This window comes from Spea bombifrons, chromosome 6 (genome assembly GCF_027358695.1).
Source record: "Spea bombifrons isolate aSpeBom1 chromosome 6, aSpeBom1.2.pri, whole genome shotgun sequence".
NCBI classification, from domain to species: Eukaryota; Metazoa; Chordata; class Amphibia; order Anura; family Pelobatidae; genus Spea; species Spea bombifrons.
Window position 1 is genome coordinate 45,311,370 of NC_071092.1, and position 25,244 is coordinate 45,336,613.

At 42.0% G+C, this 25,244-nt stretch overlaps 2 protein-coding genes across 2 annotated transcripts; one reads left to right on the forward strand and one right to left on the reverse strand.

Moving 5' to 3' along the window:
* The first annotated feature begins 1,607 nt into the window (after positions 1-1,607).
* Positions 1,608-11,219, forward strand: C8A (complement C8 alpha chain). The gene is made up of 11 exons (XM_053469374.1): positions 1,608-1,746; positions 3,081-3,177; positions 4,381-4,525; positions 4,668-4,812; positions 5,106-5,295; positions 5,616-5,816; positions 7,308-7,548; positions 8,214-8,348; positions 9,273-9,430; positions 9,791-10,013; positions 10,268-11,219. Exons 1-11 carry the CDS (start codon positions 1,637-1,639, stop codon positions 10,417-10,419), a joined length of 1,797 nt encoding a protein of 598 aa, XP_053325349.1. The 5' UTR covers positions 1,608-1,636; the 3' UTR covers positions 10,420-11,219.
* A 1,068-nt stretch (positions 11,220-12,287) lies between these two features.
* Positions 12,288-20,496, reverse strand: C8B (complement C8 beta chain). Its single transcript, XM_053469375.1, has 12 exons — positions 20,361-20,496; positions 19,520-19,667; positions 19,161-19,302; positions 18,363-18,504; positions 17,019-17,151; positions 16,361-16,558; positions 15,506-15,746; positions 14,402-14,530; positions 14,066-14,229; positions 13,197-13,350; positions 13,044-13,112; positions 12,288-12,678 (listed from the first exon to the last, which is right to left on the reverse strand). Exons 1-12 carry the CDS (start codon positions 20,408-20,410, stop codon positions 12,530-12,532), a joined length of 1,719 nt encoding a protein of 572 aa, XP_053325350.1. The 5' UTR covers positions 20,411-20,496; the 3' UTR covers positions 12,288-12,529.
* Positions 20,497-25,244: the final 4,748 nt, after the last annotated feature.

Here is a 25,244-nt window from a genome sequence, read left to right on the forward strand (position 1 = left end):
TAATTATTCTTACTTTTTTGCGAATCTCCTGTAGAGAAAATTCTTCTTTTAAATTCATCCTGAAATCAGATCTGCAGCTCTGAGTAAACGCTTTGCACTGCATGAAATCCAGTACACAACTGATAGAATCATTTTCCGATCAGTGATGTCATGGAGGCTATCAGAGACCAGAATGACATCATAGAGCATTATGTGTTTTTGGGACAGCTCCATCTTTATCGTGGTGGCTTTACTGAGAGGCTGGTAGATAAATGGGACAGCATCCCAGCAGAAATGGTAGAGCGCCTCCCTGCAGGATCCCCTCGATTTAAAGGGACCCCTCGGCTGTCACGTGCATCAAAGTGTCCCTTTAACTCCAGTTAAATCCCCCAGCGAGAAGAGGAAACGCCACAAATGAAGCCAGCGCTCCACCTGCTGGCAGCTTTAAGGAATTACACCATGCAATAAAAATTACCTAATTGAAACAAAATTGACAGTTTTTAATAATAATTTTAGCAGCTTACATTTTCTTGAATTAGAATTTTCAAATCAGACTTATTTAAAACTTTTTTGGGGGGGATGACAAAAAAACATTTCTGTAGATTTTAGAATATTACCAAGTTTTCATCGGAATGAATGAATTTAGTAAATTGGTATTCTGTAATTGGTGCATTATTTTATTTTGTTTCGTCTGTGTGAGTTCTGTTTGGTTAATCTCCAAATCTTCCAATATTTGGAATATGATCCCAAATTCCATCCGAATTTAATGGCGATATATAAATCAAATCATATTAAGTGTATGTGATGTCATTGTTCCCTAATAAGGAGTAAGAACCATTACGTTCTGATTTTATAAAAATCTTTCAGCAAGCAAAGCGGTTGCTCTTAGGGATAACCTGGCAAGGGTTGCAGTAAAAGGATAGATATTCGTGTTTGATCCATTAAATGGACTGTCTGATGTCCCATACAGTCCCACCAGCAACAAATGCATATTAAAGTGCCTTGCAAATACTTTAATATGCATTCTTTTCCTGGCAAAAAAACCCCCCAAAGACCCACAGACTTCGCCATTCTCCCTGTTGACCAGATTTTGTACCAGTTTTGGCAGTACCTGGAAATCATGACTGTCCCTTAAATTCCGGGACACTTGGGAGGTATGGGTAATCTGGGACAACCCCCTCAAAAAATACCCGCTTATAAATACCATAAATTACGGAAGAACAAATATATTTAAAATGCTGATACGGCAATATCTTTGTTTCTTCGTTCTCCGCTCTGTAGCTTAATGGCCTTCATTTCAGGTCAGATAACAGAGTCCACACCATGCCGTTTGACCAATGAAACCTTGGGATTCTTTAACTAAAAACAGTTCTTTTCCCAGGTAAAATCTCTCCCCTGGCGTTATCCGATGAGCCAGACTCTCCTCTGTGCAAATAGCGCTTGTTTGGGCTCCGTCAATGTTTGTAGAGCGGGGACAAAAAGAACAATGGGGGCCCAACGCACGCCAACTCTTTCTAACCCCTGTTGGGCAACTTCTCCTCCAGTTTACCAGAATCAGTAAAATACACAGCTGTCAATGATTAAATAGTCAACCTGGAGCCTCTCACTGCCTTTTCGCCCCATCATTAAAAGAAAAAAGTTTAGCAAAAAAGGCAAAATGCGGGCTGGGAAATGTATCTTTCTTTTAATATTCGTCTTCGTCCAATTCGTATCACTTTGGGCCATCGATAAAGACCTTGAGATCGGCGAGATTTCCCAATCGCACAGGTAAGGGCTCAAAAAAAATATATAAATTTACCTAAAATTTTAGTACGGCGCTTATTGTTCTGTTTAGAGCTATTCATATCCCAGAAGATTTTTTTATTTTTTTTGTAAAATCTGATTTTTTTATAAATATTTTTGGGTCCTGTTTTTCACAGTTAAATCCCGTATTACTAGCCAATATTATAATTATTAGTATTTATTGTTTTATATAGCGCCATCATATTCAGTAGCGCTGTGCGGTAACAATTAAGTTCCAGTTTATAAGAATAATATGAGAATTCCTGGGAACTCTTAGATTTTGCCCTTACGTCTCATGGGTTTTTGCTCCATTCTCGGGGGGGAAAGGGCAGATTCTCCGGTCACACGGTCCGGATCATATATAAGACTCCCAGTTTGTGCTTTTGTTTTTTTGGGGTGATATCCCTGCTTGAACGCAGGTGACTCAATAAAGTATATGTTTAAATAATGACAAGTCAAGGTTTCCACGAGTTAGTCCCTAGATAACTACATAGCCCCTTGGGCTAGTAAAGGGTTCATATTTCAAGGTTCTCTGGGTGACCTCATTTAGAAAGTCCCAGGGTGTGAGTATGCGGCTAGACTATTTGATCCGCAGGGTATATTTTGCGCCAATATAAGGCCATATTGGTTGAAAATGGGTGAAATATAGAATTTCACATCCACAAGAGCTGCTGGAAACTCTGGCTTTTTTGCCTAAATTTGTAAAGCAACGACAATCACAAAATGTTGTAGAAAGCCAATAATTTCTAGCAACCAACACCAGGCTACATGCATCAGTCCTATGTATATATGTGTGTGTTTATGTATATGTATATATATATATATATATATATATATATTATATTTATTGACAGTTTCCATGTTGGGATGATCTAAACCAGCCACAGGGGCATTCCTTTCCTATAACGCACCCCCTTTACCCCATCCACACGGGCACATATGGTTACTATGTGCGCCACCCCATGCCTTGCTCAAAAGCTTTGTCAATATAAACTTAGCAGAGATTCAAGGAATGTTGGAGTTTGTGGCTCTATTATAGATTTCCACCCAGAACCTTCTACCGGCTATTTGTTTCCATGTAAAGTGTAAATATGATGAATGAACTTTAGTTTGTAGACATATAGGAACTCAAAAAAGCTTGAGGAGCCCCATTTCACGTGTCTCCTGGAGATGTCCATGCTTTAGAACTTTATTGTTAATAGTTTCCAAAGTTATTCTTCTTTAAGAGATGTTACCCCTTAATAGTTCTCAACGTTTCTTCCACGGTCTGCCACTTATAATATATTGTACATTCATTAAACGTTACCCTCAATCTGTAGCAGGAACATCAGAAGCGTGGAGACGCCGTCACCGGTGGACTGTCGACTAACTCAGTGGTCAGAATGGTCTCCATGCTTCCCGTGCAGAAGACTCAAAGTAAGCCCTGTAACATTTAATGGTGTTTTTTATTATTGTCTACCCCCCCAACCATGAGTACACGTGAGGGTATATCGACGATGCTCTTCTTTGGTACGAAAATGATTGAGTATCTTTCTGAGTGAAGTTGAGGCGTCCAAGAGGGCGTCATGCCCACCGAAGAGAAAACCCAGCATGGAAATCGTCCGTTGTTGTAAATAATTAAACAAGGAATTCTAATGAAATGTTTGATCCATGAATAATAATCACCGCGCCAGACACCTACACCGGTTTTTTAAATAGATTACAGAACATAATTCAGTTAACAATGAGCTAGATTTTGATTATAAATATTTTAATTACGGCAAATGTCATAAATGTGATTGTTTTCATAACCTACGGTGTAGACATAATTAATGTCGCACAGGGGTAATTGAGATTGACTGAATGAAGTTTTTTTTTTTCTAATTTATTTTGATCTAATTTTGAACTAAATAATGAAAAAATAATGCGCAGTTTACAAGGATTTTTTTAAAGGTGTTTTTAATTTTTAGTAAAACTTTGCATGAAATCATTCAAAACAGCAAGTTTAGTTCAATAGAGTCAACCCTCTTCCTAAAATGTTAAATGTGGTTATCCGTTTTGTCTTGGATCCGTATACATTAAATATGCCACTGCCCCGGCATATGTATAAAACATTTATTTTAGCCCCAGACTGGCCATCTGGCACGCTTGGCCGCTGGCCGACATCAATCCATGCTTTCCTGTCTCATGAGTGGGACATCTTGTGTTGCATTGTGTGGCCCCTGGGTACATGCTGGCCAGGGGCCACAGGCCAGGCGGACTCTCATATATAGTTGTCTGCTACATTTATGTCAAGGGTGTCCAACCTGCGGCCCTCCAGCTGCTGCAGGACTACATCTCCCATAATGCTCTTTCAGCTGAGGGGCTGGTTGAGGAGGATGGGAGATGTAGTCCTGCAGCAGCTGCAGGGCCGCAGGTTGGACGCCCCTGATTTATGTCATGGGCAGCCGCTGGCCCTAAAGTGCCAGGGCTGCCTCAACATCCAGAGCCCGGCACCTGGTACATGCCATGCTTAAATCAATACATCCATGAAATTTAACCAATTTGTGATGGTTTCGATGGAGAAGCTGCTGTAAACCCCAAATTTGCTTATTTTGGAGCTAGAGTCTCATTGGTGGAGCTGAACTTTTTGTTTCACAGTACAGATACAGGAATTTAGACCAACCTGCCAAGTATGGAGGAAAGATTTGCATCGGGAGCCTTCTAGAAACCATGACGTGTCAAACCAGCGACAAATGTGTCCCGGAGAATAATTGTGGTTCTGATTTTCAGTGTGAAGAGACAGGTGAGTCCGCAGAACGACCAATAATCATCATCTGTTTAGAAAACAAAAGTTCTGCCAAAATGATTGTTTTCGTAATCGAAACGGCCGGCGTCACAATGAACTTATTTTTTTGGGGGTGTACTCTCCTGATGTGACCATTTAGGTCGCTGTATCAAGAAACGTCTGGTGTGCAATGGGGAGTCAGACTGCACGGACGGGTCTGACGAGAGGGACTGCGATGACTTGACAGATGAGACATTCTGCAGACAGCTTTTCCCCATTCCTGGAGCAGAAAAAGCTGTGAGAGGGTATGAACCCCTTTTCGTTCGAAGCAAATATTGTGAAGGGCCTGAACGTATATGTATATAAGACCCTTCCCCATCCGGCCCCCGTCTAGACGCCCGTTTCTCCTGCTGTAAAGACTCAAACCTTAATCAGTCGTTGGTCTCGTCTTAGATTCAGGAGCCGTATGTCTATCCTGTGAATGTTTAATACCCTCACTGTATTACCCTCTTAGAACCTCATTTTTCTGTCTTTGTAGAAACTTTCTCCATAACTCAACTGTAAAAAATAACCGACTGCCCGTTTTATCTTTATCTAGCTTTAATATACTCACGAACGAGTTTGCCCTGAACGTATATGATCACCGGTTTTATGGTGGCCAGTGCGAGTATGTATACAACGGAGAATGGAGGGACCTGAAATACGATCCTACGTGCGAAAAAATGTACTACGCCGACGATGAAAAGTACTTCAGGAAACCCTATAATTTCCATATGTATCAATTCCTAGTGAGTATGGGATTGTGTATTTGACCAAATCTCCGCCGTGTAAACCCATATCTCAATGTCATTGGGTATGAAGATCATGGGCTCTGCTCTCCTGAGATGGAATATCTCCACCTATACACATATAAAAACCCAGGGCCCCCCTCCATTGGGTTTCTAGTGGCCAATGGGGCCAATAATGGTCTTAAACCTCCGAGTGTGTGAAGGACATCAGTGAGGCCATATATTTTCTTCTCCATTGTATTCCAAAAAGTGGACTCACAAAGCCGTCCCGTCGTTACCTTGATGACTGACAGTATGGACATCACTCGTTTTCTTCCCAGGCTCGGGCTGACACTGGATTATCGTTCGAGGTTTACGAAGATTCGAGGGAATTACTTAATGCGGTTAAACAAGGTGGCTCTTTTTCTATGGGTTTCTCCTTCAACATAAGGCCGGCGGGAGCACCGGTCGGTCTTGAAGTTGGATTCGACACCAAGAGGGAATTCGAATACCTGAAAAATGTAACAACCTATAACGAAAAGGTAATTATTAGTGAGACATTGCTGTGAAACACAACAAGTAACGGTGCTATATTTCAGTATATCATCTAGTTGGAAGTATCGTAGGTGCTCTCCATCACTAGCCCCAGAAATAATAAATTGGACCAGTGGTCGTCCACTGGCAACCCTTTAAGCAGTAATGAAGGAGTTTTTGGTTCATTTGGGAAAAACTGTAGATGTGGTTTAACCCTAAGTGAAGATCCGCCAATGGTCTACATCTACAAAGCTTTAGGAAAGTCCATGACAAATAGAAGGAAATCTTCTTCATCCCCTGGCAAAAGGGTCCTGCAATATGGCTGAACCAGCCCTGCATAATGCATTAATAAAGACGTCTTAAATGTGAAAGCACCATACCTGGGAACTCCAGGAGAACCATCGCTTCTCCAGTTCTCTGGGTCAACGGCTGAATCCTCCGGGTCGCTGGAGTGGGGTCTTGAAGGCCCCTCTCCCAGCCCATTTCCCCTTTAAATGGGCGGAAATGTCTCCTGACATCAGCAGGTCCGCCCACTGACATCCGCGGGACCGCCCACCGACATCAGCAGGAGAAACTCCCTTTGATTCACTTCATGGTTAAAATATCACGACTGTCCTGTAACATATACCGTATTGGCTCGAATATAGGCCGCACTTTTTTCCCCCACTTTAAGTTTTTAAAGTGGGGGTGCGGCCTATATTCGGGCTCTAGCGCCCGACGCCCGGGACATGCAGTCCCGGGCGCCGGGCAGGCAGCGGGGTTAAGATACAGATCCCCCGCAGCGGTGCAGGGGACCTGCATCCTTCTCCCCGATACGCTCAGACAGCCTCCCCTGCCAGCACTTCCCACGGGGGGGGTGCCGGCACGGGAGGTTATCTAAGCGTTTTACCTCTGCCCACCCCCGACTTACCGGAGCAGACTCCCGGGTGTCTTGCGGGGCCGGCGGGAGACATTTACGCAATACGCGCATGCAACTTCCGGTACCGGAAGTTGCATACGCGTATTGCGTAGATGTCCCTCGCCGGCCCCGCAAGACACCCGGGAGTCTGCTCCGGTAAGTCGAGGAGGGGGGGCAGAGGAGGACAGCGGCAGCGGATCGCGGGGAGGGAGGACAGCGGCAGCGGATCGCGGGGAGGGAGGACAGCGGCAGCGTATCGCGGGGAGGGAGGACAGCGGCAGCGGATCGCGGGGAGGGAGGACAGCGGCAGCGTATCGCGGGGAGGGAGGACAGCGGCAGCGTATCGCGGGGAGGGAGGACAGCGGCAGCGTATCTCGGGGGGGGGGGAGACAGAGTGGCAGCATGTTTTTTTTGGTGCTTTTTTAAAGAAAAAAAACTTTTTCTTTAAAAAAGCACCAAACTTTTAGGGTGCGGCCTATATACGGGGGCGGCCTATATCCGAGCCAATACGGTACATACCCCATTTTTGGCATATTGTTAATAATACTGTTTTTGTTTGTGTGTTCTTTGTTGTTTTTTTTTTTTTTTACTTTTCTTTCAGAATTTAAGATTTATGCAAATAGCTACCAAAGTACAAACAGCTCGATTCAAGATGAGAAGAAATTCCATTACGCTCGATGAGGACATGTATCAGTCACTGATGGAGCTCCCGGACAGATACCATCACGGTCTTTATTCCAAATTTATTCAAGACTACGGGACGCATTTCGTCACCTCTGGAACTATGGGAGGAATTCTAGAGAACATTCTCGTGATTGACGATGAAATTATGAAAAAGACAGGTTATTATCTTCGATATAATTGGTTTGTGTTCACCTGTCTTATTATTTAGGATTATTTAAAAGCAAACTCTCTCGTTCGCAAACATTCACAGAAAGTCAGGGGATAGGTGAAGCTTCCATACATGGTCCATGGGGTCAATGAGAAGGCTTGTGGGAGTCATTGCTGCCTTATAGTCTTTATTGTGATTGACGCGTATGACGTGCAATTAATAAATCTGCCAAACCAGACCCAATATATATCAAGGGACAGATTGAGGATTAAAATTTGTCCTGATAATTAATAGCCGGTGGCTCACAATGACCACATACTAGATGAGGTTTGCCACATGAGCTCCACCAAAAGGAGGCACCAGCCCAGGGACAACTGACCAGACGCCTCAATGGAGCAACCACCATATCAACAAACGTACGCTGATTATATACGTAAACCATCCCTCCCAGTGAGACACATTTGGTTTAAATGGTGTGGTAAGAGGTGGTAGGGCTGTAGAACACTGAGATCAACTCATACCCAACAAATGTTCCAAGCTTCTAGAAAAGAGGAACATCGCGGGAGGAAAAAAGGGGACAAGGAAATAAACCATGAGCGTTCTTTGTGCGTCTTTAGGAAATCCTGTAATCATAGTTGGGGCATTTATTAATTGGTCTCTTTTTCTTGTCTTTAGAGATTGACTATTCGACGATTACTACGTGTTTCGGACAAAGTATTGGCATTAAAATTGAATCAGAGGATCAGCAAGTGGAGGGCACGCTCAAATTAAAGGGAAAGCAATGCCAGACGCTTAACGAATATCTTGAAGGTATATATTCCGCAGACACAAAAAAAACAAGAAGTCAACATAAAAAATGCTTAATGATCCCCCGAGGTCATCGTTTATTATACCCCCTCTGTATTTTTATTAGTTCCTCGTTATTTTAATCAAAGTGAGGAACTTTAGATTTGTTCTGCATAAAACTCTAAAGATTCTGTTACCAAGGTAGGTAAAAAAAATTTAGGCAAAAATGGGAGAATCGTCGTCTTCTTGGAGTCATTCAGACCTGGCCATGTTTGGTGGACTCCAAGGAGCCATGTCTTGGCATATGTGCCCTTGGAAGTGACCTGCATTGTCAAGGAGCCTTTGTAGGTGGGACTTTTCTTTTTTTCGTGCTAATAATTTGTTACAATTTCAGTTGTTACATTTTTTTTCCCACTAGTAGTGAAGTTTATGGAAACATTGACATTTCTTCGTGACACCAATCCAACCAACGTCATTTTGAGCCGGCTGCCTCCCGTAGGAGAAACTTTTCCCATACATGTTTAATACCCTCACTGTATTACCACTTCTGCTGGGAGGCTGCTCCATTTATCTACCACCCTCTCAGTAAAGCATAACTTCCTTACACTAGATTTAAGCCCCTGACCTCCAAGTTTTAGATTAGAGTCTCTTGCTGGAACATTCTCCTCGGTAATTAATTTTGCTTAAAAAATCCATATTTTGATAAAGAATTATCCATACACTAAGACAAAAAACATATGCAGATGACATCCATAAGCCGCAAGTTCCCAGCGAGGTTAGGCGGACCGTCCAACAGCGTGATATAAACCATCCATCCCTTCTCACATCCGCGCGCCAATTTCATTCTAATTTAGAACATCCGCATTTTACTCTTCTTCTCGATTCTAATCATAATTACCAATTAAATAATTAAATTATTTACCAATAAACGAGTCTATTTTGTTTTAGATAACTCTGGAGAGAAAAACTTCCTAAGAGATGTGATCACGCATACGAAAGGTGGAGACACGGGATCTACGGGAGGATTAATGCATGTTTTTGATCCCAACACGTATCGTTATTGGGGAAGATCTCTGAAGTATAACCCGGCCCTAATTGATTTCGAGGTAACGGCACTTAGTCGCCCGTTTCTCCTGCTGTAAAGACTCAGACCTTAATCAGTCGTTGGTCTCGTCTTAGATTCAGGAGCCGTATGTCTATCCCGCGCATGTTTAAATGATATTCCGTAAATAATGCTTTTAAATCGGGGATGCAAGCCAGGAATTGTGGCTTTAGAGAACATATCGTAGTAAAAATCCCAGTTGGATGGTACGATCCTGATACTTTCACACGATATGGTCTTGTAGAGGATAACATTTGCACCTCTGCTCATGTGATAATGAAAATGCTGATAGCTCCGTGACTTTGGCTCCAGTCATCACCATTGTGTTGTTTTTTTTTCAAATATATATATATATTTTTTTTAGGTACAACCGATATACGAAGGTTTACAGCAATCAGGCATATCTGGAATTGAGGCAAAAATAAAAAACATGAAAGCCGCGTACGACCAGTTTGTGAGTGAGTTTAATGCCTGCCGGTGCGGCCCTTGCCAGAATAACGGCGAACCTTTACTCGATAACAACGGGTGTGATTGCATCTGCCCGTCCGGATACGAAGGTCCCGCGTGTGAAAAGACTTCGCGCAAAGGTACGCCAATTAATAGAGGGACTCGGGGTGGTCTGGAATCAGGGTCTTGTTTCAATTAAAAAATAAAAGTTAACGATTCAGAGCTTCTAAGCTCCAAATGAATCACGCGGTGGGATCCTTTGTTGAGTTTTTCTGAAACTCCGCACGTTCGTTCCTTGAGTTCTTCAAGTTCTTGTTTGGGATCTGGAGTCCCTTTTGTTCTCTAGAGCATTGAAACCCATGAAAGACATTAATATTTACATTTTCTTTTCTAGGTACGAGCGTCAACGGCAACTGGGGCTGTTGGTCTTCATGGTCCGGTTGCCAGAGTGGAAAACGTCAGAGGACAAGAAATTGCAATAACCCGCCTCCTCAAAATGGCGGCTTGGGGTGTTTGGGAAAAAATGCCCAGGGTGACTCTTGCTAACCAAGCGATTCCCGGGTATTATCGTGCCTGAACAGCGCGCTGGGAAAATGGAACCCAAAAGAGCCATTTACTAATCAGGACATTGACAAGAGATTCGCTGTTGAAACTGAAACACGTTCGTCAATAAAGCTTAGAGACCTAAAAACAATTACGTTGGCCAGATCTCCTTCAATGTCTTCTACCTCTAGATAACATCTTCTAAATAACAGCTTCTTGTGATCGGTAGCAAATTAGCTGTTTGTAAACCATGTCCAGGCACTTACAGATTGTTGTATCAAAGCTCCTTACAAAGTTACATTGTTATCCGATTATGGTTTTCCAAGCAGAACGTTCGTATCATACTTCCGTGGCCAAGCCATGGAGACCGGTGGCTTCTGATCAATTTCAACCCCATCAGAGCTCCTTCCATGGAGTTTCCATGGAAGGAGGCAGAAACACATACCCCCCCCCCCAACATTTCAAGTCAGGACATCTGTGTTGAGGGCGATGGGGCAAGCGACAATGAGGGAACACCTCAGGTCTCAAGATGACCCCATGAGAACTGCAATGGATGGCCGTGATGCTAACTTTACAGCTCCCTGGCCAGGCCCGGGGAGATCAAAGGATGAACCAGCCCATGATCCCCACTGTCTGCAAATTATGACTGTCCCTTGAAAACCAGGACTGTTGGGAGGTACGGTAATGTTTGTAGGTTCATTGAGTTGATCTATAAAACCAGTGTGTGCCCATACCTTGACAATATTACTGTGTATACCTAAAATAATGTGTCTAAAATAAATGTTTACCCATTTCAAACACAATCAGTTACTTCATTTCTTTTTCACTTCACTTCTGTTTGAAAAATGTGCTTTTTTAGTCTTTTTTATTTTAGTTTCACTGCTCCCAGGCTTCAGTTTTCCCCAACATAGCATTTTTTAAATTGTCAAGTCATTGAGAATAACTGGATTTATTAGTTGAGTCTACCTAAAGCTTCTCGTCTAACGTTTGTCAATCACTGTTAATCTTTTAGCGATATTTGGTTTTAAAGTTCATCTCATGGAAGCTGAAGTCAGAGGCAGCCTGTGGCAGAGCCAGCATTATCTGTTCTCCTCCTTTCCCTGCCCCCACTTTTATAAAGTTATCAAACTAATCAACATCGGGTTAATAAATTAAAAGTATTATAACTATTAATTTTAATTATAAAGAGTGGAGAAATTTAAGTTGGCTGCTTCCATGTTAGATTTCCGAATGCTATTGCTTGTTTCGAACCCTAAACACAAATACGTGGGTTTATTTAGTGTATGGAATTGTAAAATAATTTGGACAAAATAAGAGATATATGTTTAAACAGACAGTTTAAAGACAGCCTAGCTGTTCGGGCAATAGGAACTCCACTGAGAAGAGAATGGTGGGTCGATTATATGATCTACTATTACATTAAGAGAAGCTTCGGTGACCAACAGTAGACAAAGGTCCAGCAGCTTCTCAGCTATTGGACTATATGGGCAGAGCGGCTATGAATGTTTCTGTCTTCTAGAGGTGGAAGAGCAAAAGCGAAGTTTGAGCTCGGGCCAGTTCACAGAGCCAACACAAGAGCGGAGCCAAGACCTTATCGGCACACAAAGGTCCTCTGCCAAGCTCAAGTGAGGACTTTCTGCTGGAGGACTGCAGCTTGGCTCAGCTTCAGGCCACACTATCCCCTAAAAGCCGGCGGAGGTATGATCAGCTTGAGTCCCCATCGCCTTTAAATAGACAAAAGAAGTGCCCAAGGTAGAACAAATTCAGATAAGCTGTGGTCCCTGGAGAAACCAACTTACTTGACAAGGGTGATTTCATTTTAAATCCGTTTAAAATGTTTGTAATTATAAAGCATGATCAGTGATGACCCATTATGTGTACAAAATTTTTATTTTTAAAACCAAATTCTAACTTTACACAGAAGTTGTGATTTATGTGTCTAAAACAATATTTTATGCCCCATATGAATACATTTATTTTCTAGACTTGGTTGACTTAACCTGCTTCTCAGCACAGCAACGGTCGACTGAAGGAATCAGTAAGCATCGTGGGAAATGCAGTCTCGGGCAGATCGACTGAAAATGTTTTAAGCACTTTAATGGTCTTGATATGACTAACAGCTTGATGTCTCAGCACTGGCTCCTTCACACTGCTTGCCGCCGCGTGGCGGTGGGTTGTTGCACTGCCGCTGTCTCGTCTTTTCTCTTCTAGAGCAAGGTGTCCAGCTGGCCCAACAGCCCCTGTTTCCATCTACTGGAGGAACTGAAAGAAGCAAGACAAGAAAAGCTCCTATAAGCGGCAACTACACAAAAATGATACATTGTGGCTATTTGTTACCACTTTGTTATTGAAGAGAAATCTCAGAATCCCTGTGAGGGCCAAACATAATCAGGTTTCGTTTCATGCGCTCTATAAAAGCACTTGATTGCAAACCAATAGGAGATGGCTTTCCCTATAGATCAATGGTTAAAGAAACCTCCAAGACCCAACATTGCCCATGCTGTATCATCAGATATCCAATAAACCCCCAAAGGTTTTGGGAATGTTCCATGCAGTTTGAAATCTTTTTCAACAGAATCATACAAAATGAGGTCGGAAGAGCCCGATTTAAATGCATCAATATTTACCTGGTCTCTTGGTGGTTTCACAAGCTGAACCTTTAAACCCAGAAGGGCAAATGCACTCACAACGAGATTCTAAAGAACACAATAAAGACAATATCTATTACATTTGCCTGCGTTTCTTTTCTAAGTGTTCGTCTTCTGGAATTTTCATTTTACCCTTCATGACCGGAATCCCGTTATTTTGGCACGGCACACAGCGGCAGGAACTCGTCTCGGAGAAGTATTCCTCAAGGGCGCGTTTCATGTTCTCCTGCAGAATATTGGCACTGCTGAAATCCGTCGTGGTCACCAACTCATACAGGGGACTGACCTAGAATGAGGACGGAGAGAAGACAGATCCCTCAGAATTCATTAACATTACAGAATAAATGTTCTCCTCGCTCTTTGACTCTTCCTATGGTGAATATTTTGCACACAGTTTACGGATAGAATAAAATCGATTACCTTGGATTATCGTCCCTGATGATTGAGAACCTAAGACCTTCTTCTCTTTAACCTATACGGTATTATCGCCTGGATGCTTATGTGTTTTAACATATGTAACTTTACATATAAGTGATGTCATTGGCTTACCTCTGAGAAGGTCTATGGTCCATAAGCTTGGAGTAGATACTGTAAAGTTCTGATTTAGAACGTTGCAATCTATACGCCCTATTTACCCCAAAACCAGGTCAGCTCTTTAAGAATATCCATTACATCTACATAGCACCGGAAATGCAAAATTATGATTTTTTTTTTAACTATAAACAGAATTAGGAGATTCATCCAACTGGTTTCCATTGCTCATGTTTCTAGCAGATCGCTTAGAGTTCCTTAAGGGTCATCTGGTTCAAATGCCTATGAAAATCCTAGATTATCATATTGAAACAGTATCGATGAACTGAGGCTGCCGACTACCGCCCAAGCTGTCATTTGCCCTCGTGGTGTGAACGGGGCATGCTTTGTTTAATGGATACATATTCTGAAACATTGTAGCCCACCTACCTGGCTACAGCAAACATAGATGATCTAGAAGACACCATTACCTTCACATTTATGATGTCAGGGTTATACTGGACAGCGTCGCCCCATTCCTGCATGAGGTCAGGGGTCGGGAGGCTTTTGTAAGCCAGGGTCGTTACGTGTTCACTTGCTCCTCCTCGAACAATTGCTACAAAATCTTCCAGCAGTTTATGCGTAGAATAGCTGTCTGCAAAATACAACCGACATTGCCCCGAAATCATGTTTCATAATTAACAAGGAAACTGAAACGGACGCTATGCGTAGGTAGCGCTGTCATGTACGTTTTTTACGTCTACCCATTCTGCTGGGAGACCGTTCCCCTTATCTACTACCCTCTCAGTAAAGCAAAACATTCTTACCTCCAATTTCCTTTAATAATGCATCACATTGTGAGGCTGACATACTGACGCTGACCCAGACACCGCAGATATTACCCCCGAGGGTAAATCCTGCCTGAACACACGATTGTATGTCTTTTAAGGAATACCCTATTTGGGAGAAAAAAAAATACATTAAAAGAAAATTTTATCACATTTTCCTCTTGCATTAGAATGAAAGGAGCTATTTATTATTATTATTGTTTTATATAGCGCCATCATAATCCGCACCACTGTATTTACTGTTGAAATCCAATAGAACTTGCCAGCCAGTGCAAGACCTCCACTCCCTGCCTGGTAATTTTTTGGCAAGTACTCTGTTTAATACTAGTGAATTGATCCAGAACAAATAGGAGATGTGTGTTTTTCAATATCTTTCACCTTGCCTAGGCCAATCTGGTTTTGCCCAATTACATATCTATACATACCCTCCCGACCGTTCCAAATTTTGGGGTCACTGAGCTGTTTTCAAGGAAAACAAGGACATTTCTGGATGTAACCTAATTGCAAAAGAGTATTCTAACCATAAATTAGCTATTCAAACTTGGATCAGCGAACACAACGTGCCATTGGAACACAGGAGTGATGGGAGTGATAAAGGGCCATTGGAACACAGGAGTGATGGGAGTGATAAAGGGCCGTTGGAACACAGGAGTGATGGGAGTGATAAAGGGCCATTGGAACACAGGAGTGATGGGAGTGATAAAGGGCCATTGGAACACAGGAGTGATGGGAGTGATAAAGGGCCATTGGAACACAGGAGTGATGGCAGTGATAAAGGGGCCATTGGAACACAGGAGTGATGGGAGTGATAAAGGGCCATTGGAACACAGGAGTGATGGGAGTGATAAAGGGCCTCTGTACGCCTTTGAATCTATTTCATTACAAATCAGCCGTTTCCAGCTACAATGGTCTTTTGCAACATTAAACCTGTCTGCGCTGGATTTCTGATCCATTTCATGGACAAAATCTGCTTTTTTTTTTTACAAACAATGAAATGTCTAAGTGACCCCAAAATTTTGAACGGTTGCAAATAATTTATTTTTTTACATTCATCATTAAAAGTCCAATGTGCTGATTCTATACCTTCATTTTTGATGGTGTCTGACTTTAGAATTAGGGTGTACTCGTAGGTGCCTCCTAAGGTTGCCTCCGTGATGAAGTGAGTCCCATAATCTCTGAAGAGGTCTCTGTATTCGCCGTAGACGTATTCCAGAGGCAGCTGTTTTATTCTCTGGAAAAATTCTGAATGAAGCATCAGGCCCCGCGATTTGAGTTTGTACCGCGCGACTTCCAGGGTAGACTTAGCGTGGATATATTTACTGCTCTAAAACATAATAATAAAAATAAATATATATAATTTAGAAATGTCCATCTATATCTAAATATTGTATATAATAGTCTAATATTAGACATGATGTCATACCCACCAGAACATATTAGGTATTTAAACCGGGGCAACTGTGGGGCGGCTACAGGTGGGGGGGGAATGGTCGCACCCAGGATTGGACGTGGTCGCAGATGGAGCCACCCAGCCACCATAACTGAAAGACCACCTTGGTGAAGCACAGTATCAGAACGACTCAATGTGGCCATGAGGGAGCTGGAATGATTTATTTTGAAGCTCCCTGGGCTGGTCACAGTAGATCAGAAGATCCCCCTTACCGACCCATGATCCCCACTGCACCCCAAAAATGGGGTAGGGGGCAGCCATGTGGAACAGTGCCCAAAAGTTGGGACTGTCCATAGAAAATCAGGACAGTCCGGATACATGGTAAATATTCTCATTTCTCTTTACAAGTAACTGCCGTAATTTTATTATTATTTTTATCATTTATTGTTTATTGCGCATTTTGTTGTCTATCAGCCGCCGACCTTAAAGTGCCAGTGCCCATTTTTCAGCCCCCAGCCCCTTCCCATCCGTATCCCGGGGGCACTCACAGTGTGCGAATATTTCTTTATCCTTTCAACGTTTTTTTTGAAACTCATGTCACTGTAACTGAATCCGATATCGATCACTTCTGGTATTTTTATCCCAAAGCTGAAGCTGGTTTGTTTTCCGTGAGCACTGAAGAAATTTCTTTCGAAATCTGAGTAAGATTCGTACTCGGAAAGCTGAAACTCATATTCGCCTTTACTCTGAAAACCAAAAAAAAAAAGATTCATTATTAATTATTATTCATGTCTTTTGATGTCATCGAATTTCGGTGGATGAACCCGGGGAATTAGAGCTTCACCGGAGACTCCTTGGCAAGGTGATAAGTATAACCCCAACACGATCTCATAATTAACAAAGGATAAAAAAATGTAACCATAAAAATAAGTGAAAAATGGTAAAAACGATTAGAGGTCATTCATATATTTATCTTAGATTGTAGATTAAATTCCAAAAGGGGGCACCCTGTGGTTTCCTTTATAATCATGAAGCTTTTGACATTAAAATCCACTTTAACGCTTTATTCGGTAATAAAGAAAAAATATTCATCCGGTTGACAGAATGTACGTCTTTTAATAATGCAGAATTATAAAAACAAGGCAAAATCCCGGGCGAAATCCTTCATTCTGTCATTTTTAAGGCCGATATATGGTTTGACTTTACCTGCGGAACGTAGCTTTCCACGTTATAAGGCTTTCGAAATCTCGTACCCAAAATATAGTGCGGAGAACAGGCCCCGGCGTAATAACGGTTATCTAATACTAATCCTTCACGGTTATTTGTGAATAAATTGTATCTGGGGAAAAAAGTAACATTATTCAGAAATCCTAAAACGGTAAGCCTAGTATTTTACCAAGTGAATGATAAGACGATGTATTTCTATTATACAGACAATAGCTTATATGATATAAAATATATTATTAAAAACCCCCAGCGCTGTATACAGTAATATAATCCCCCAGCGCTGGAAACAGTAATAACCCCTAGCGCTGTATACTGTAAAAAGCCCCAGTGCTGTATACAGTAATATAACCCCCAGCGCTGTATACAGTAATATAACCCCCAGCGCTATATACAGTAATATAACCCCCAGCGCTGTATACAGTAATACAACCCCCCAGCGCTGTATACAGTAATATAACCCCCCAGCGCTGTATACAGTAATATAAACCCCCAGCGCTGGAAACAGTAATAACCCCTAGCGCTGTATACTGTAAAAAGCCCCAGTGCTGTATACAGTAATATAACCCCCAGCGCTGTATACAGTAATATAACCCCCAGCGCTATATACAGTAATATAACCCCCAGCGCTGTATACAGTAATATAACCCCCAGTGCTGTATACAGTAATATAACCCCCAGCGCTGTATACAGTAATATAACCCCCCAGCACTGTATACAGTAATATAACCCCCAGCGCTGTATACAGTAATATAACCCCCCAGCGCTGTATACAGTAATATATAGATGTAGCGCTTCCCTAGACCTAACTTTGGAAAAGTTTGAAAGGCATCCTTCTTCTGAGTGCCAGGATATGACATCATAATCCGGCGCCCAGTATTTTTTAAGGGGGTAGTAGAAGTATATTAAACACTCATCTACAGACACCAGAAGGCTTGTTTTTCCCTCAGAAATCTCATGGCGCTGCCACAACCACAGGGGATTCTGGGTAGGCGCATGCAAATACAATCAACAATGATCACCTTTTGCCTCTATAGCCACTTTATACATGGATCCCTAGAAAGTAATCGCCCGCTGTACAGGAAGCCTTTAGACAAAACTCGGGTAAGAGGTGCAGTATTTCAGTATTTTTTGAAGCATGCAGCTCCTCTCAATGCGTTCCCTGGATACCTTCTCAGTCCCTCATAGTGTTTATGGGCTGATTGGGGTCCTCTGAGCAGTGGCTCCACAGGCAGCCTGATCACCCCATCGGACAATTGGCTCCCTAGGGACTTTCTGGCGCTCTCGACTGTGAAGGATTGGAGCTATTTTTGTAAAGATACTTACCCACTCGCTAGATTTTCTATGCCCCAGTATTGCTCCATGTCATCCGTGCAGGGTCTTCGGACGATCTTACAATCTTTCTCGTCAGACTGATCACCGCAGTCATCGTCACCGTTACACAACAGCCTACGTGCAACACATTTTCCTGGAGTATAGACAGAGAAAACATCATATCTGTATACAATATACAGTAATAACCCCAGCGCTGTATACGGTAATATAACCCCACCCCAGCGCTGTATACAGTAATATAACCCCCGGTGCTGTATACAGTAATATAACCCCCAGCACTGTATACAGTAATATAACCCCCCAGTGCTGTATACAGTAATATAACCCCCCAGCGCTGTATACAGTAATATAACCCCCCAGCGCTGTATACAGTAATATAACCCCCAGCACTGTATACAGTAATAACCCCCAGCACTGTATACAGTAATATAACCCCCCAGCACTGTATACAGTAATATAACCCCCAGCGCTGTATACAGTAATATAACCCCCCAGCACTGTATACAGTAATATAACCCCCAGCGCTGTATACAGTAATATAACCCCCCAGCACTGTATACAGTAATATAACCCCCCAGTGCTGTATACAGTAATATAACCCCCCAGCGCTGTATACAGTAATATAACCCCCCAGCGCTGTATACAGTAATAACCCCCAGCGCTGTATACAGTAATAACCCCCCAGTGCCATATACAGTAATAATAATATTTAGGGTGACTCCTCTAACTTGTGGGAAAGAGTATAAACTATCGATGCCTGTAACAGACCGCCGACCCCACCGCTCTCACCCGATTCCACGCACTGGAAACCTTCGCATCTTTTCGTGTTCCTGCAAGGTGTGCCGGTCTTACAAGACTCCTCTTGTCTATCAATGGTCTCGCAAGGCTCCCCTCGGAACTGAGTTGGCCGGGTCAGCTGGGCGAACCTGTACTACGCGAAGAAAAGAAATAACGTTAACACAGTGCTCTACAATACACAGGTTCTAAGAAGCCAACGTTAGAGATTTTATGTGGTTTTCGTTTTTTTATCATCACGAAACAAAGGGAATGCCGAGCCTGACACCCGTTTGGGAGAAGACTTCTACTCGTCATTGCGTGAAGGGGCCACGTATTTGGTGTAAAGTCCCCGGGAGCGATGCCGTACTTACTCGTTTCTTCTGACAGGGGTCACAGGAGCTCCATGGAGTCCAGCTGGACAGTTCACAGTCTACCGGCTGGGGGGACCCCTGAACCGATCTCCCCCATCTCCTCTTAACAAAGCCAGCCTCGGCCGTTCTATTGAAACGTTCTCCATGGCTACGCGTGAGACAATGGATTCCACAAAAATAGCGAAATTAAAAGAATTCCAATATTTCAAACGCGATTATATTAAAATGTTTCACCTATCACAATAGTGGAACAGCAGTCTATCCCTAAACAGCTTCTCCTGCGGGAAGAGCTGAGTTAGCCCCGCATAATGCATAATGCAATAGCATGCAAAACATTAGTCTTTACAAGAGGCTTAGATGAAATGTAAGGGTGGTAGATAAGTGGAACAGCCTCCCAGCAGAAGTGGTAGAGGGTAATACAGTGAGGGTATTAAACATGCGCGGGATAGACATACGGCTCCTGAATCTAAGACGAGACCAACGACTGATTAAGGTTTGAGTCTTTACAGCAGGGAGAAGACTAGACGGGGGCCGAATGGGGCCGATCTGCCGGCAAATTCTGTATCTAATCCCTTTGCTAGTATCATTTGTTTCACAGATCGCTAGTGTAGTTAAAATGCGTTGTTAGAGATGAAATTTATATGTAATGCAAAATAACACATAGTTCATTGTTCAGTATTTACCACCAACAAAAAAGCCCTTTTTAACCCCATTATTTTTAGACTCATTGGTAACCGAGATAAGTTTTGTCCAAAAATACATGTAGCGTAAGAGACCTCCCAGTGCAACGTCATAGAACTGAGGACTTTTTTAAAAATAAAGTTTAATTAAAAGGACTTACCTTGGCTGATGGACAGTCAGAAATATAAAAATTACAGCAAACAAAATCATTTCAGACGGCGCCCCTCAGCATCACCCCGGACTAAAGGTTTTTAGCCGTGTTTTCTGTCCCCGCTGCAGATAACCATCAGCTTTCATCACACTAGGTAAATATTTATGAAGTCACCACGTTAACCATCCTGTCCTTGAACACCCAATCGCCTTTTCGCAAGTATGCCCCCTGCTGGGCAAATCAAATGAACACAGGGATAGCGGCGGAAACATTCTTTAGAATATTGCCATCCTCAGTTTCCCTTTTCTCACCATTCCGGGAATAGAATTAATGTTCCAAAGTTTTAAATTGGTAACTAAATTTATAAAAAAATAGTGATTTTGGAAAACAGATTTCAGATTCTTTTTGAAGTCTAAGCAGAACTCATATGAAGTATGTTTCCGGCATATTATTGTGTACACTCTGGTTGACTTCCGTGGCAGTAGTACAAAGCATGTGCAGGAAGTGTGCTTAAGTATGCTTCCTGTTTACACTTCCTGGTTTCAGTAGAGGCAGCTCGGGGGAGGAGCTAGATGAGACAAAATGAGTTACCTTAGTGTCATTACCCATATTTTTTTTTTAAAATAGGCACTTTAATACTTAAGAAAAAAAATTTGATTGGGGTTAATCTAAAGTGTGAAAATATTATAATTATTATTTCAAATTAAATAATCCTTTTCTTAAATTAATTAACAGGAAACCAACAAAGTTCTAGCTCAGCATCGGGCAGAAATGTAACCAGTATACGGACATTTCATGTTTGGGTGGATGGTCACAGCAAATGAGCGATAAATGAAAATGTATCAGGGACCTGAAGGGTTAAATCTAGGCTGTTTTTAGATGTGAAACATGAAGACGAATAACCTTTTCTCATTCTTTAGGGTTTATTGAATGACTTTCTTCCAGCAGACAGGTGAGCCAGCGCTGGATAAATATATCATAGATTATTGAATAGCAATCCTCCTAAATAAAAAAACGAGATAAAAATTGGTCCATTTTATCTCGTTCGATGGATATGGCTCAAAATATCTCTGTTTTTTTTAATCCCAGAGCCATAGAAGCCAGCCCATTGTATGTAGATTTTACTCTGACCTCTTGCAACAATGTTAATGATCGACAGATTACGAGAAAGATTTTCTTCAATCCAGTCAATTTCGATAAAAATGTAAAATAAGACAAATATTATGAGCTTCGGTTAAACGGGTCATCAGGCTTTGTCTTTAAAAAGGTTTGTTTTATTTCAGTAGTTTTTCAAACTTGCTTAGAAGTATATTTTTTGGGTTGTCACGGATGTGGCTGAAGAGCTGTCCATTCTTATCAACATTATGTTTGTTTGGGATAAATAGAGTCCTGCAATAAAATGTACAAAGTCTTGTACCAAAGGTCAAATGGGGTGCCATATTTACCATTTTTTCCCCTGTTGCTGACCATCATGTCGTAATGGATTACCTGGCAGTGTGTGATGGGTTAAACTCACAGAAGGCAATCAATGAATAATAATATTACTGTATACAGCGCTGGGGGGTTATATTACTGTATACAGCGCTGGGGGGTTATATTACTGTATACAGCGCTGGGAGGTAATATTACTGTATACAGCGCTGGGAGGTAATATTACTGTATACAGTGCTGGGGGTTATATTACTGTATACAGCGCTGGGGGTTATATTACTGTATACAGCGCTGGGGGTTATATATAAATGTATACAGCGCTGGGGGGTTATATTACTGTATACAGCACTGGGGGTTATATTACTGTATACAGCGCTAGGGGTTATATTACTGTATACAGCGCTGGGGGTTATATTACTGTATACAGCGCTGGGGGTTATATATTAATGTATACAGCGCTGGGGGGTTATATTACTGTATACAGCACTGGGGGTTATATTACTGTATACAGCGCTGGGGGTTATATTACTGTATACAGCGCTGGGGGTTATATTACTGTATACAGCGCTGGGGGTTATATTAATGTATACAGCGCTGGGGGTTATATTACTGTATACAGTGCTGGGGGGTTATATTACTGTATACAGCGCTGGGGGCTATATTACTGTATACAGCGCTGGGGGTTATATTACTGTATACAGCGCTGGGGGTTATATTACTGTATACAGCACTGGGGGTTATATTACTGTATACAGCACTGGGGGTTATATTACTGTATACAGCGCTGGGGGTTATATTACTGTATACAGCGCTGGGGGCTTATATTACTGTATACAGCGCTGGGGGTTATATTACTGTATACAGCGCTGGGGGTTATATTACTGTATACAGCGCTGGGGGTTATATTACTGTATACAGCGCTGGGGGGTTATATTACTGTATACAGCGCTGGGGGTATATTACTGTATACAGCGCTGGGGGTTATTACTGTATACAGTGCTGGGGGTTATGTTACTGTATACAGCGCTGGGGGTTATATTACTGTATACAGCGCTGGGGGGTTATATTACTGTATACAGCGCTGGAGGTTATATTACTGTATACAGCGCTGGGGGTTATATTACTGTATACAGCGCTGGGGGGTTATATTACTGTATACAGCGCTGGGGGTTATATTACTGTATACAGCGCTGGGGGTTATATTACTGTATACAGTGCTGGGGGTTATTACTGTATACAGCGCTGGGGGGTTATATTACTGTATACAGCGCTGGGGTGTTATATTACTGTATATGGCGCTGTGGGTTATTATTGTATACAGTGCTGGGGTTTATGCTCATGCAGAAATTATCATTTTTCATGGGACTTTCGCTTTAAGGTTCAGTTTAGGTTTCAATAACGTTTCTCTCTCTCTGCTGTCAATCTGTACAATTTATTTATCTGGCATCACAGTGTAATTTACCAAGGGGGTTACCTGAAGAGTTGAAGACAAATCCTTTGACTAAACCGGACTTGATGAGTCTCCTTGTTGTAATTCACGCACAAAATGAAGCCATAAGCGTTTTCTTTAAAATGTTTATTAAACAATAAATTAACACTTTCACTCAACATCCCATGTGACTTTCATATTAACCTTCTGTGACGCTCTCTTCTCTACCGTTGAATGCTTTCCATGTGAACGTAACAAATTACCTGCTACTCCTAACCGAAAGAAGGAAATGATTGTACTCACACATACATCATGGGCACACTACCTATTCCAGGGCCGTCCAACCTGCGTCCCTCCAGCTGCTGCAGGACTACATCTCCCATGATGCTCTTTCAGCTAAGGGGCTGGCTGAGGAGGATGGGGGATGAAGTCCTGCAGCAGCTGGAGGGCCGCAGGTTGGACGCCCCTGAGTCCTATTCTCTATAGTGATAGTGAGATACAGGTCTCGGCTTTCACACGTACAACATTAGGTCCGGTTGGGAGCAAAAGTGAAATAAAAAATATTATCGAAAGTAAAGATGAACAACAGCACCATAAGATCCACGGGGGGGAAAAACATTTCTTCGGAATCTTTATATTTGGTGTCCTTTGGCAAAAATTCTTTAGGTTTCCTGACACAAAGATAATTATTTTACTTTGTGACCCACCATATTTTTGTGTGTATGGAACAAGCAAATTACAATAGATTTAATTAAGTTTTATATGTAAATATAAATAATAATATTAATAATAAATATATATATTAATTCTTGGCTTGAAACTTGAATCTTTAGAATTCTGAAAAGCTTGGGTGATCCTGCTTTGGATTCTTTGAGTGGATCTGGGGTACAAAGCACTAAGTTCTGTGCTAAGCCTGAATTCTTTTAACCCCTTAATGACAATGCATTGTTTTCAATGGGTTTAGGGACCGCCCATTGTCCTTAAGGGGTTAATAGTATCTTTTCTTGACCCTATTAAGCGGTCGAGCTCCCTGGTCTCTTCAACCGGACCCATTTACACTATGGCAGGCCGTGCCGGGTCGGCACAGCACCCACAGTATGCTTTCGCACTCGGAAGAAGCATGGCAGCGATGAGGGGTGATGCTGCTGCCCTATGCCCAAGCCTAAGAATAACATGGCACTGATTATACGTCCCAATGAGAATGCTATGACAAGTGTGTCGGGATAAGATTCGGGTTCTGTTCACAAGCTCTCTCCTCTGTGTTGTCAATGTAGATTCTGGCTTGGACTTTAAAATATATCTATTTAATTTGACGACCCTAAAACCTTTTTAATGAATGAATGATAACTTCATTTTAGCCGATGCCAAGTCAAAACCAAATACTGCCAACGAGACCAACGACGGATTTGAGTGTCTTATTCTATGTTCACAGATAACCATTTCTGTAAACTTGAATGTGAAAAAAAGTTATAATGCGATAATTACACCGGAGTTTAGAGTAGATCACCCTAAATGCCGGTGCCTCGTATAGGACCCTGATTTAATATAGTCATAATTGATTTTGTTTGGGATATTATCATGACAGACGGCAACAGTCCTTTAAAGGTGTCAATTACATTATACCTATTTAGATAAAAAATGAATTAACCCCTTAAGGACAAGGGGCGGTCCCTAAACCCATTGAAAACAATGCATTTTGAGCCCATACATGTACGGGCTTTGTCATTAAGGGGTTAAAACTATTTATTTAATGCAATGTCCTCTCCTGAGATAGGACTAATATAGTCCATAGGCTTGGAATATGGGACGCTACACCATTGCTACCTTATCTAGGCACTAAGACAATGGTGGGCATTGTCATTCGGGAAATGGAGTATCTCATGTTCCAAACCTCATATCTACTATTCTTATTATCGGAATATTATGAAGAAATGCGGATAAAAGTGTAAAAAAAAAAAAAAAAAAAACACAACAAATTTAAATTTAGAGTGCCGGCTATGGTTGAAGAGCTCAGAATCCCAAAGTAATCACAA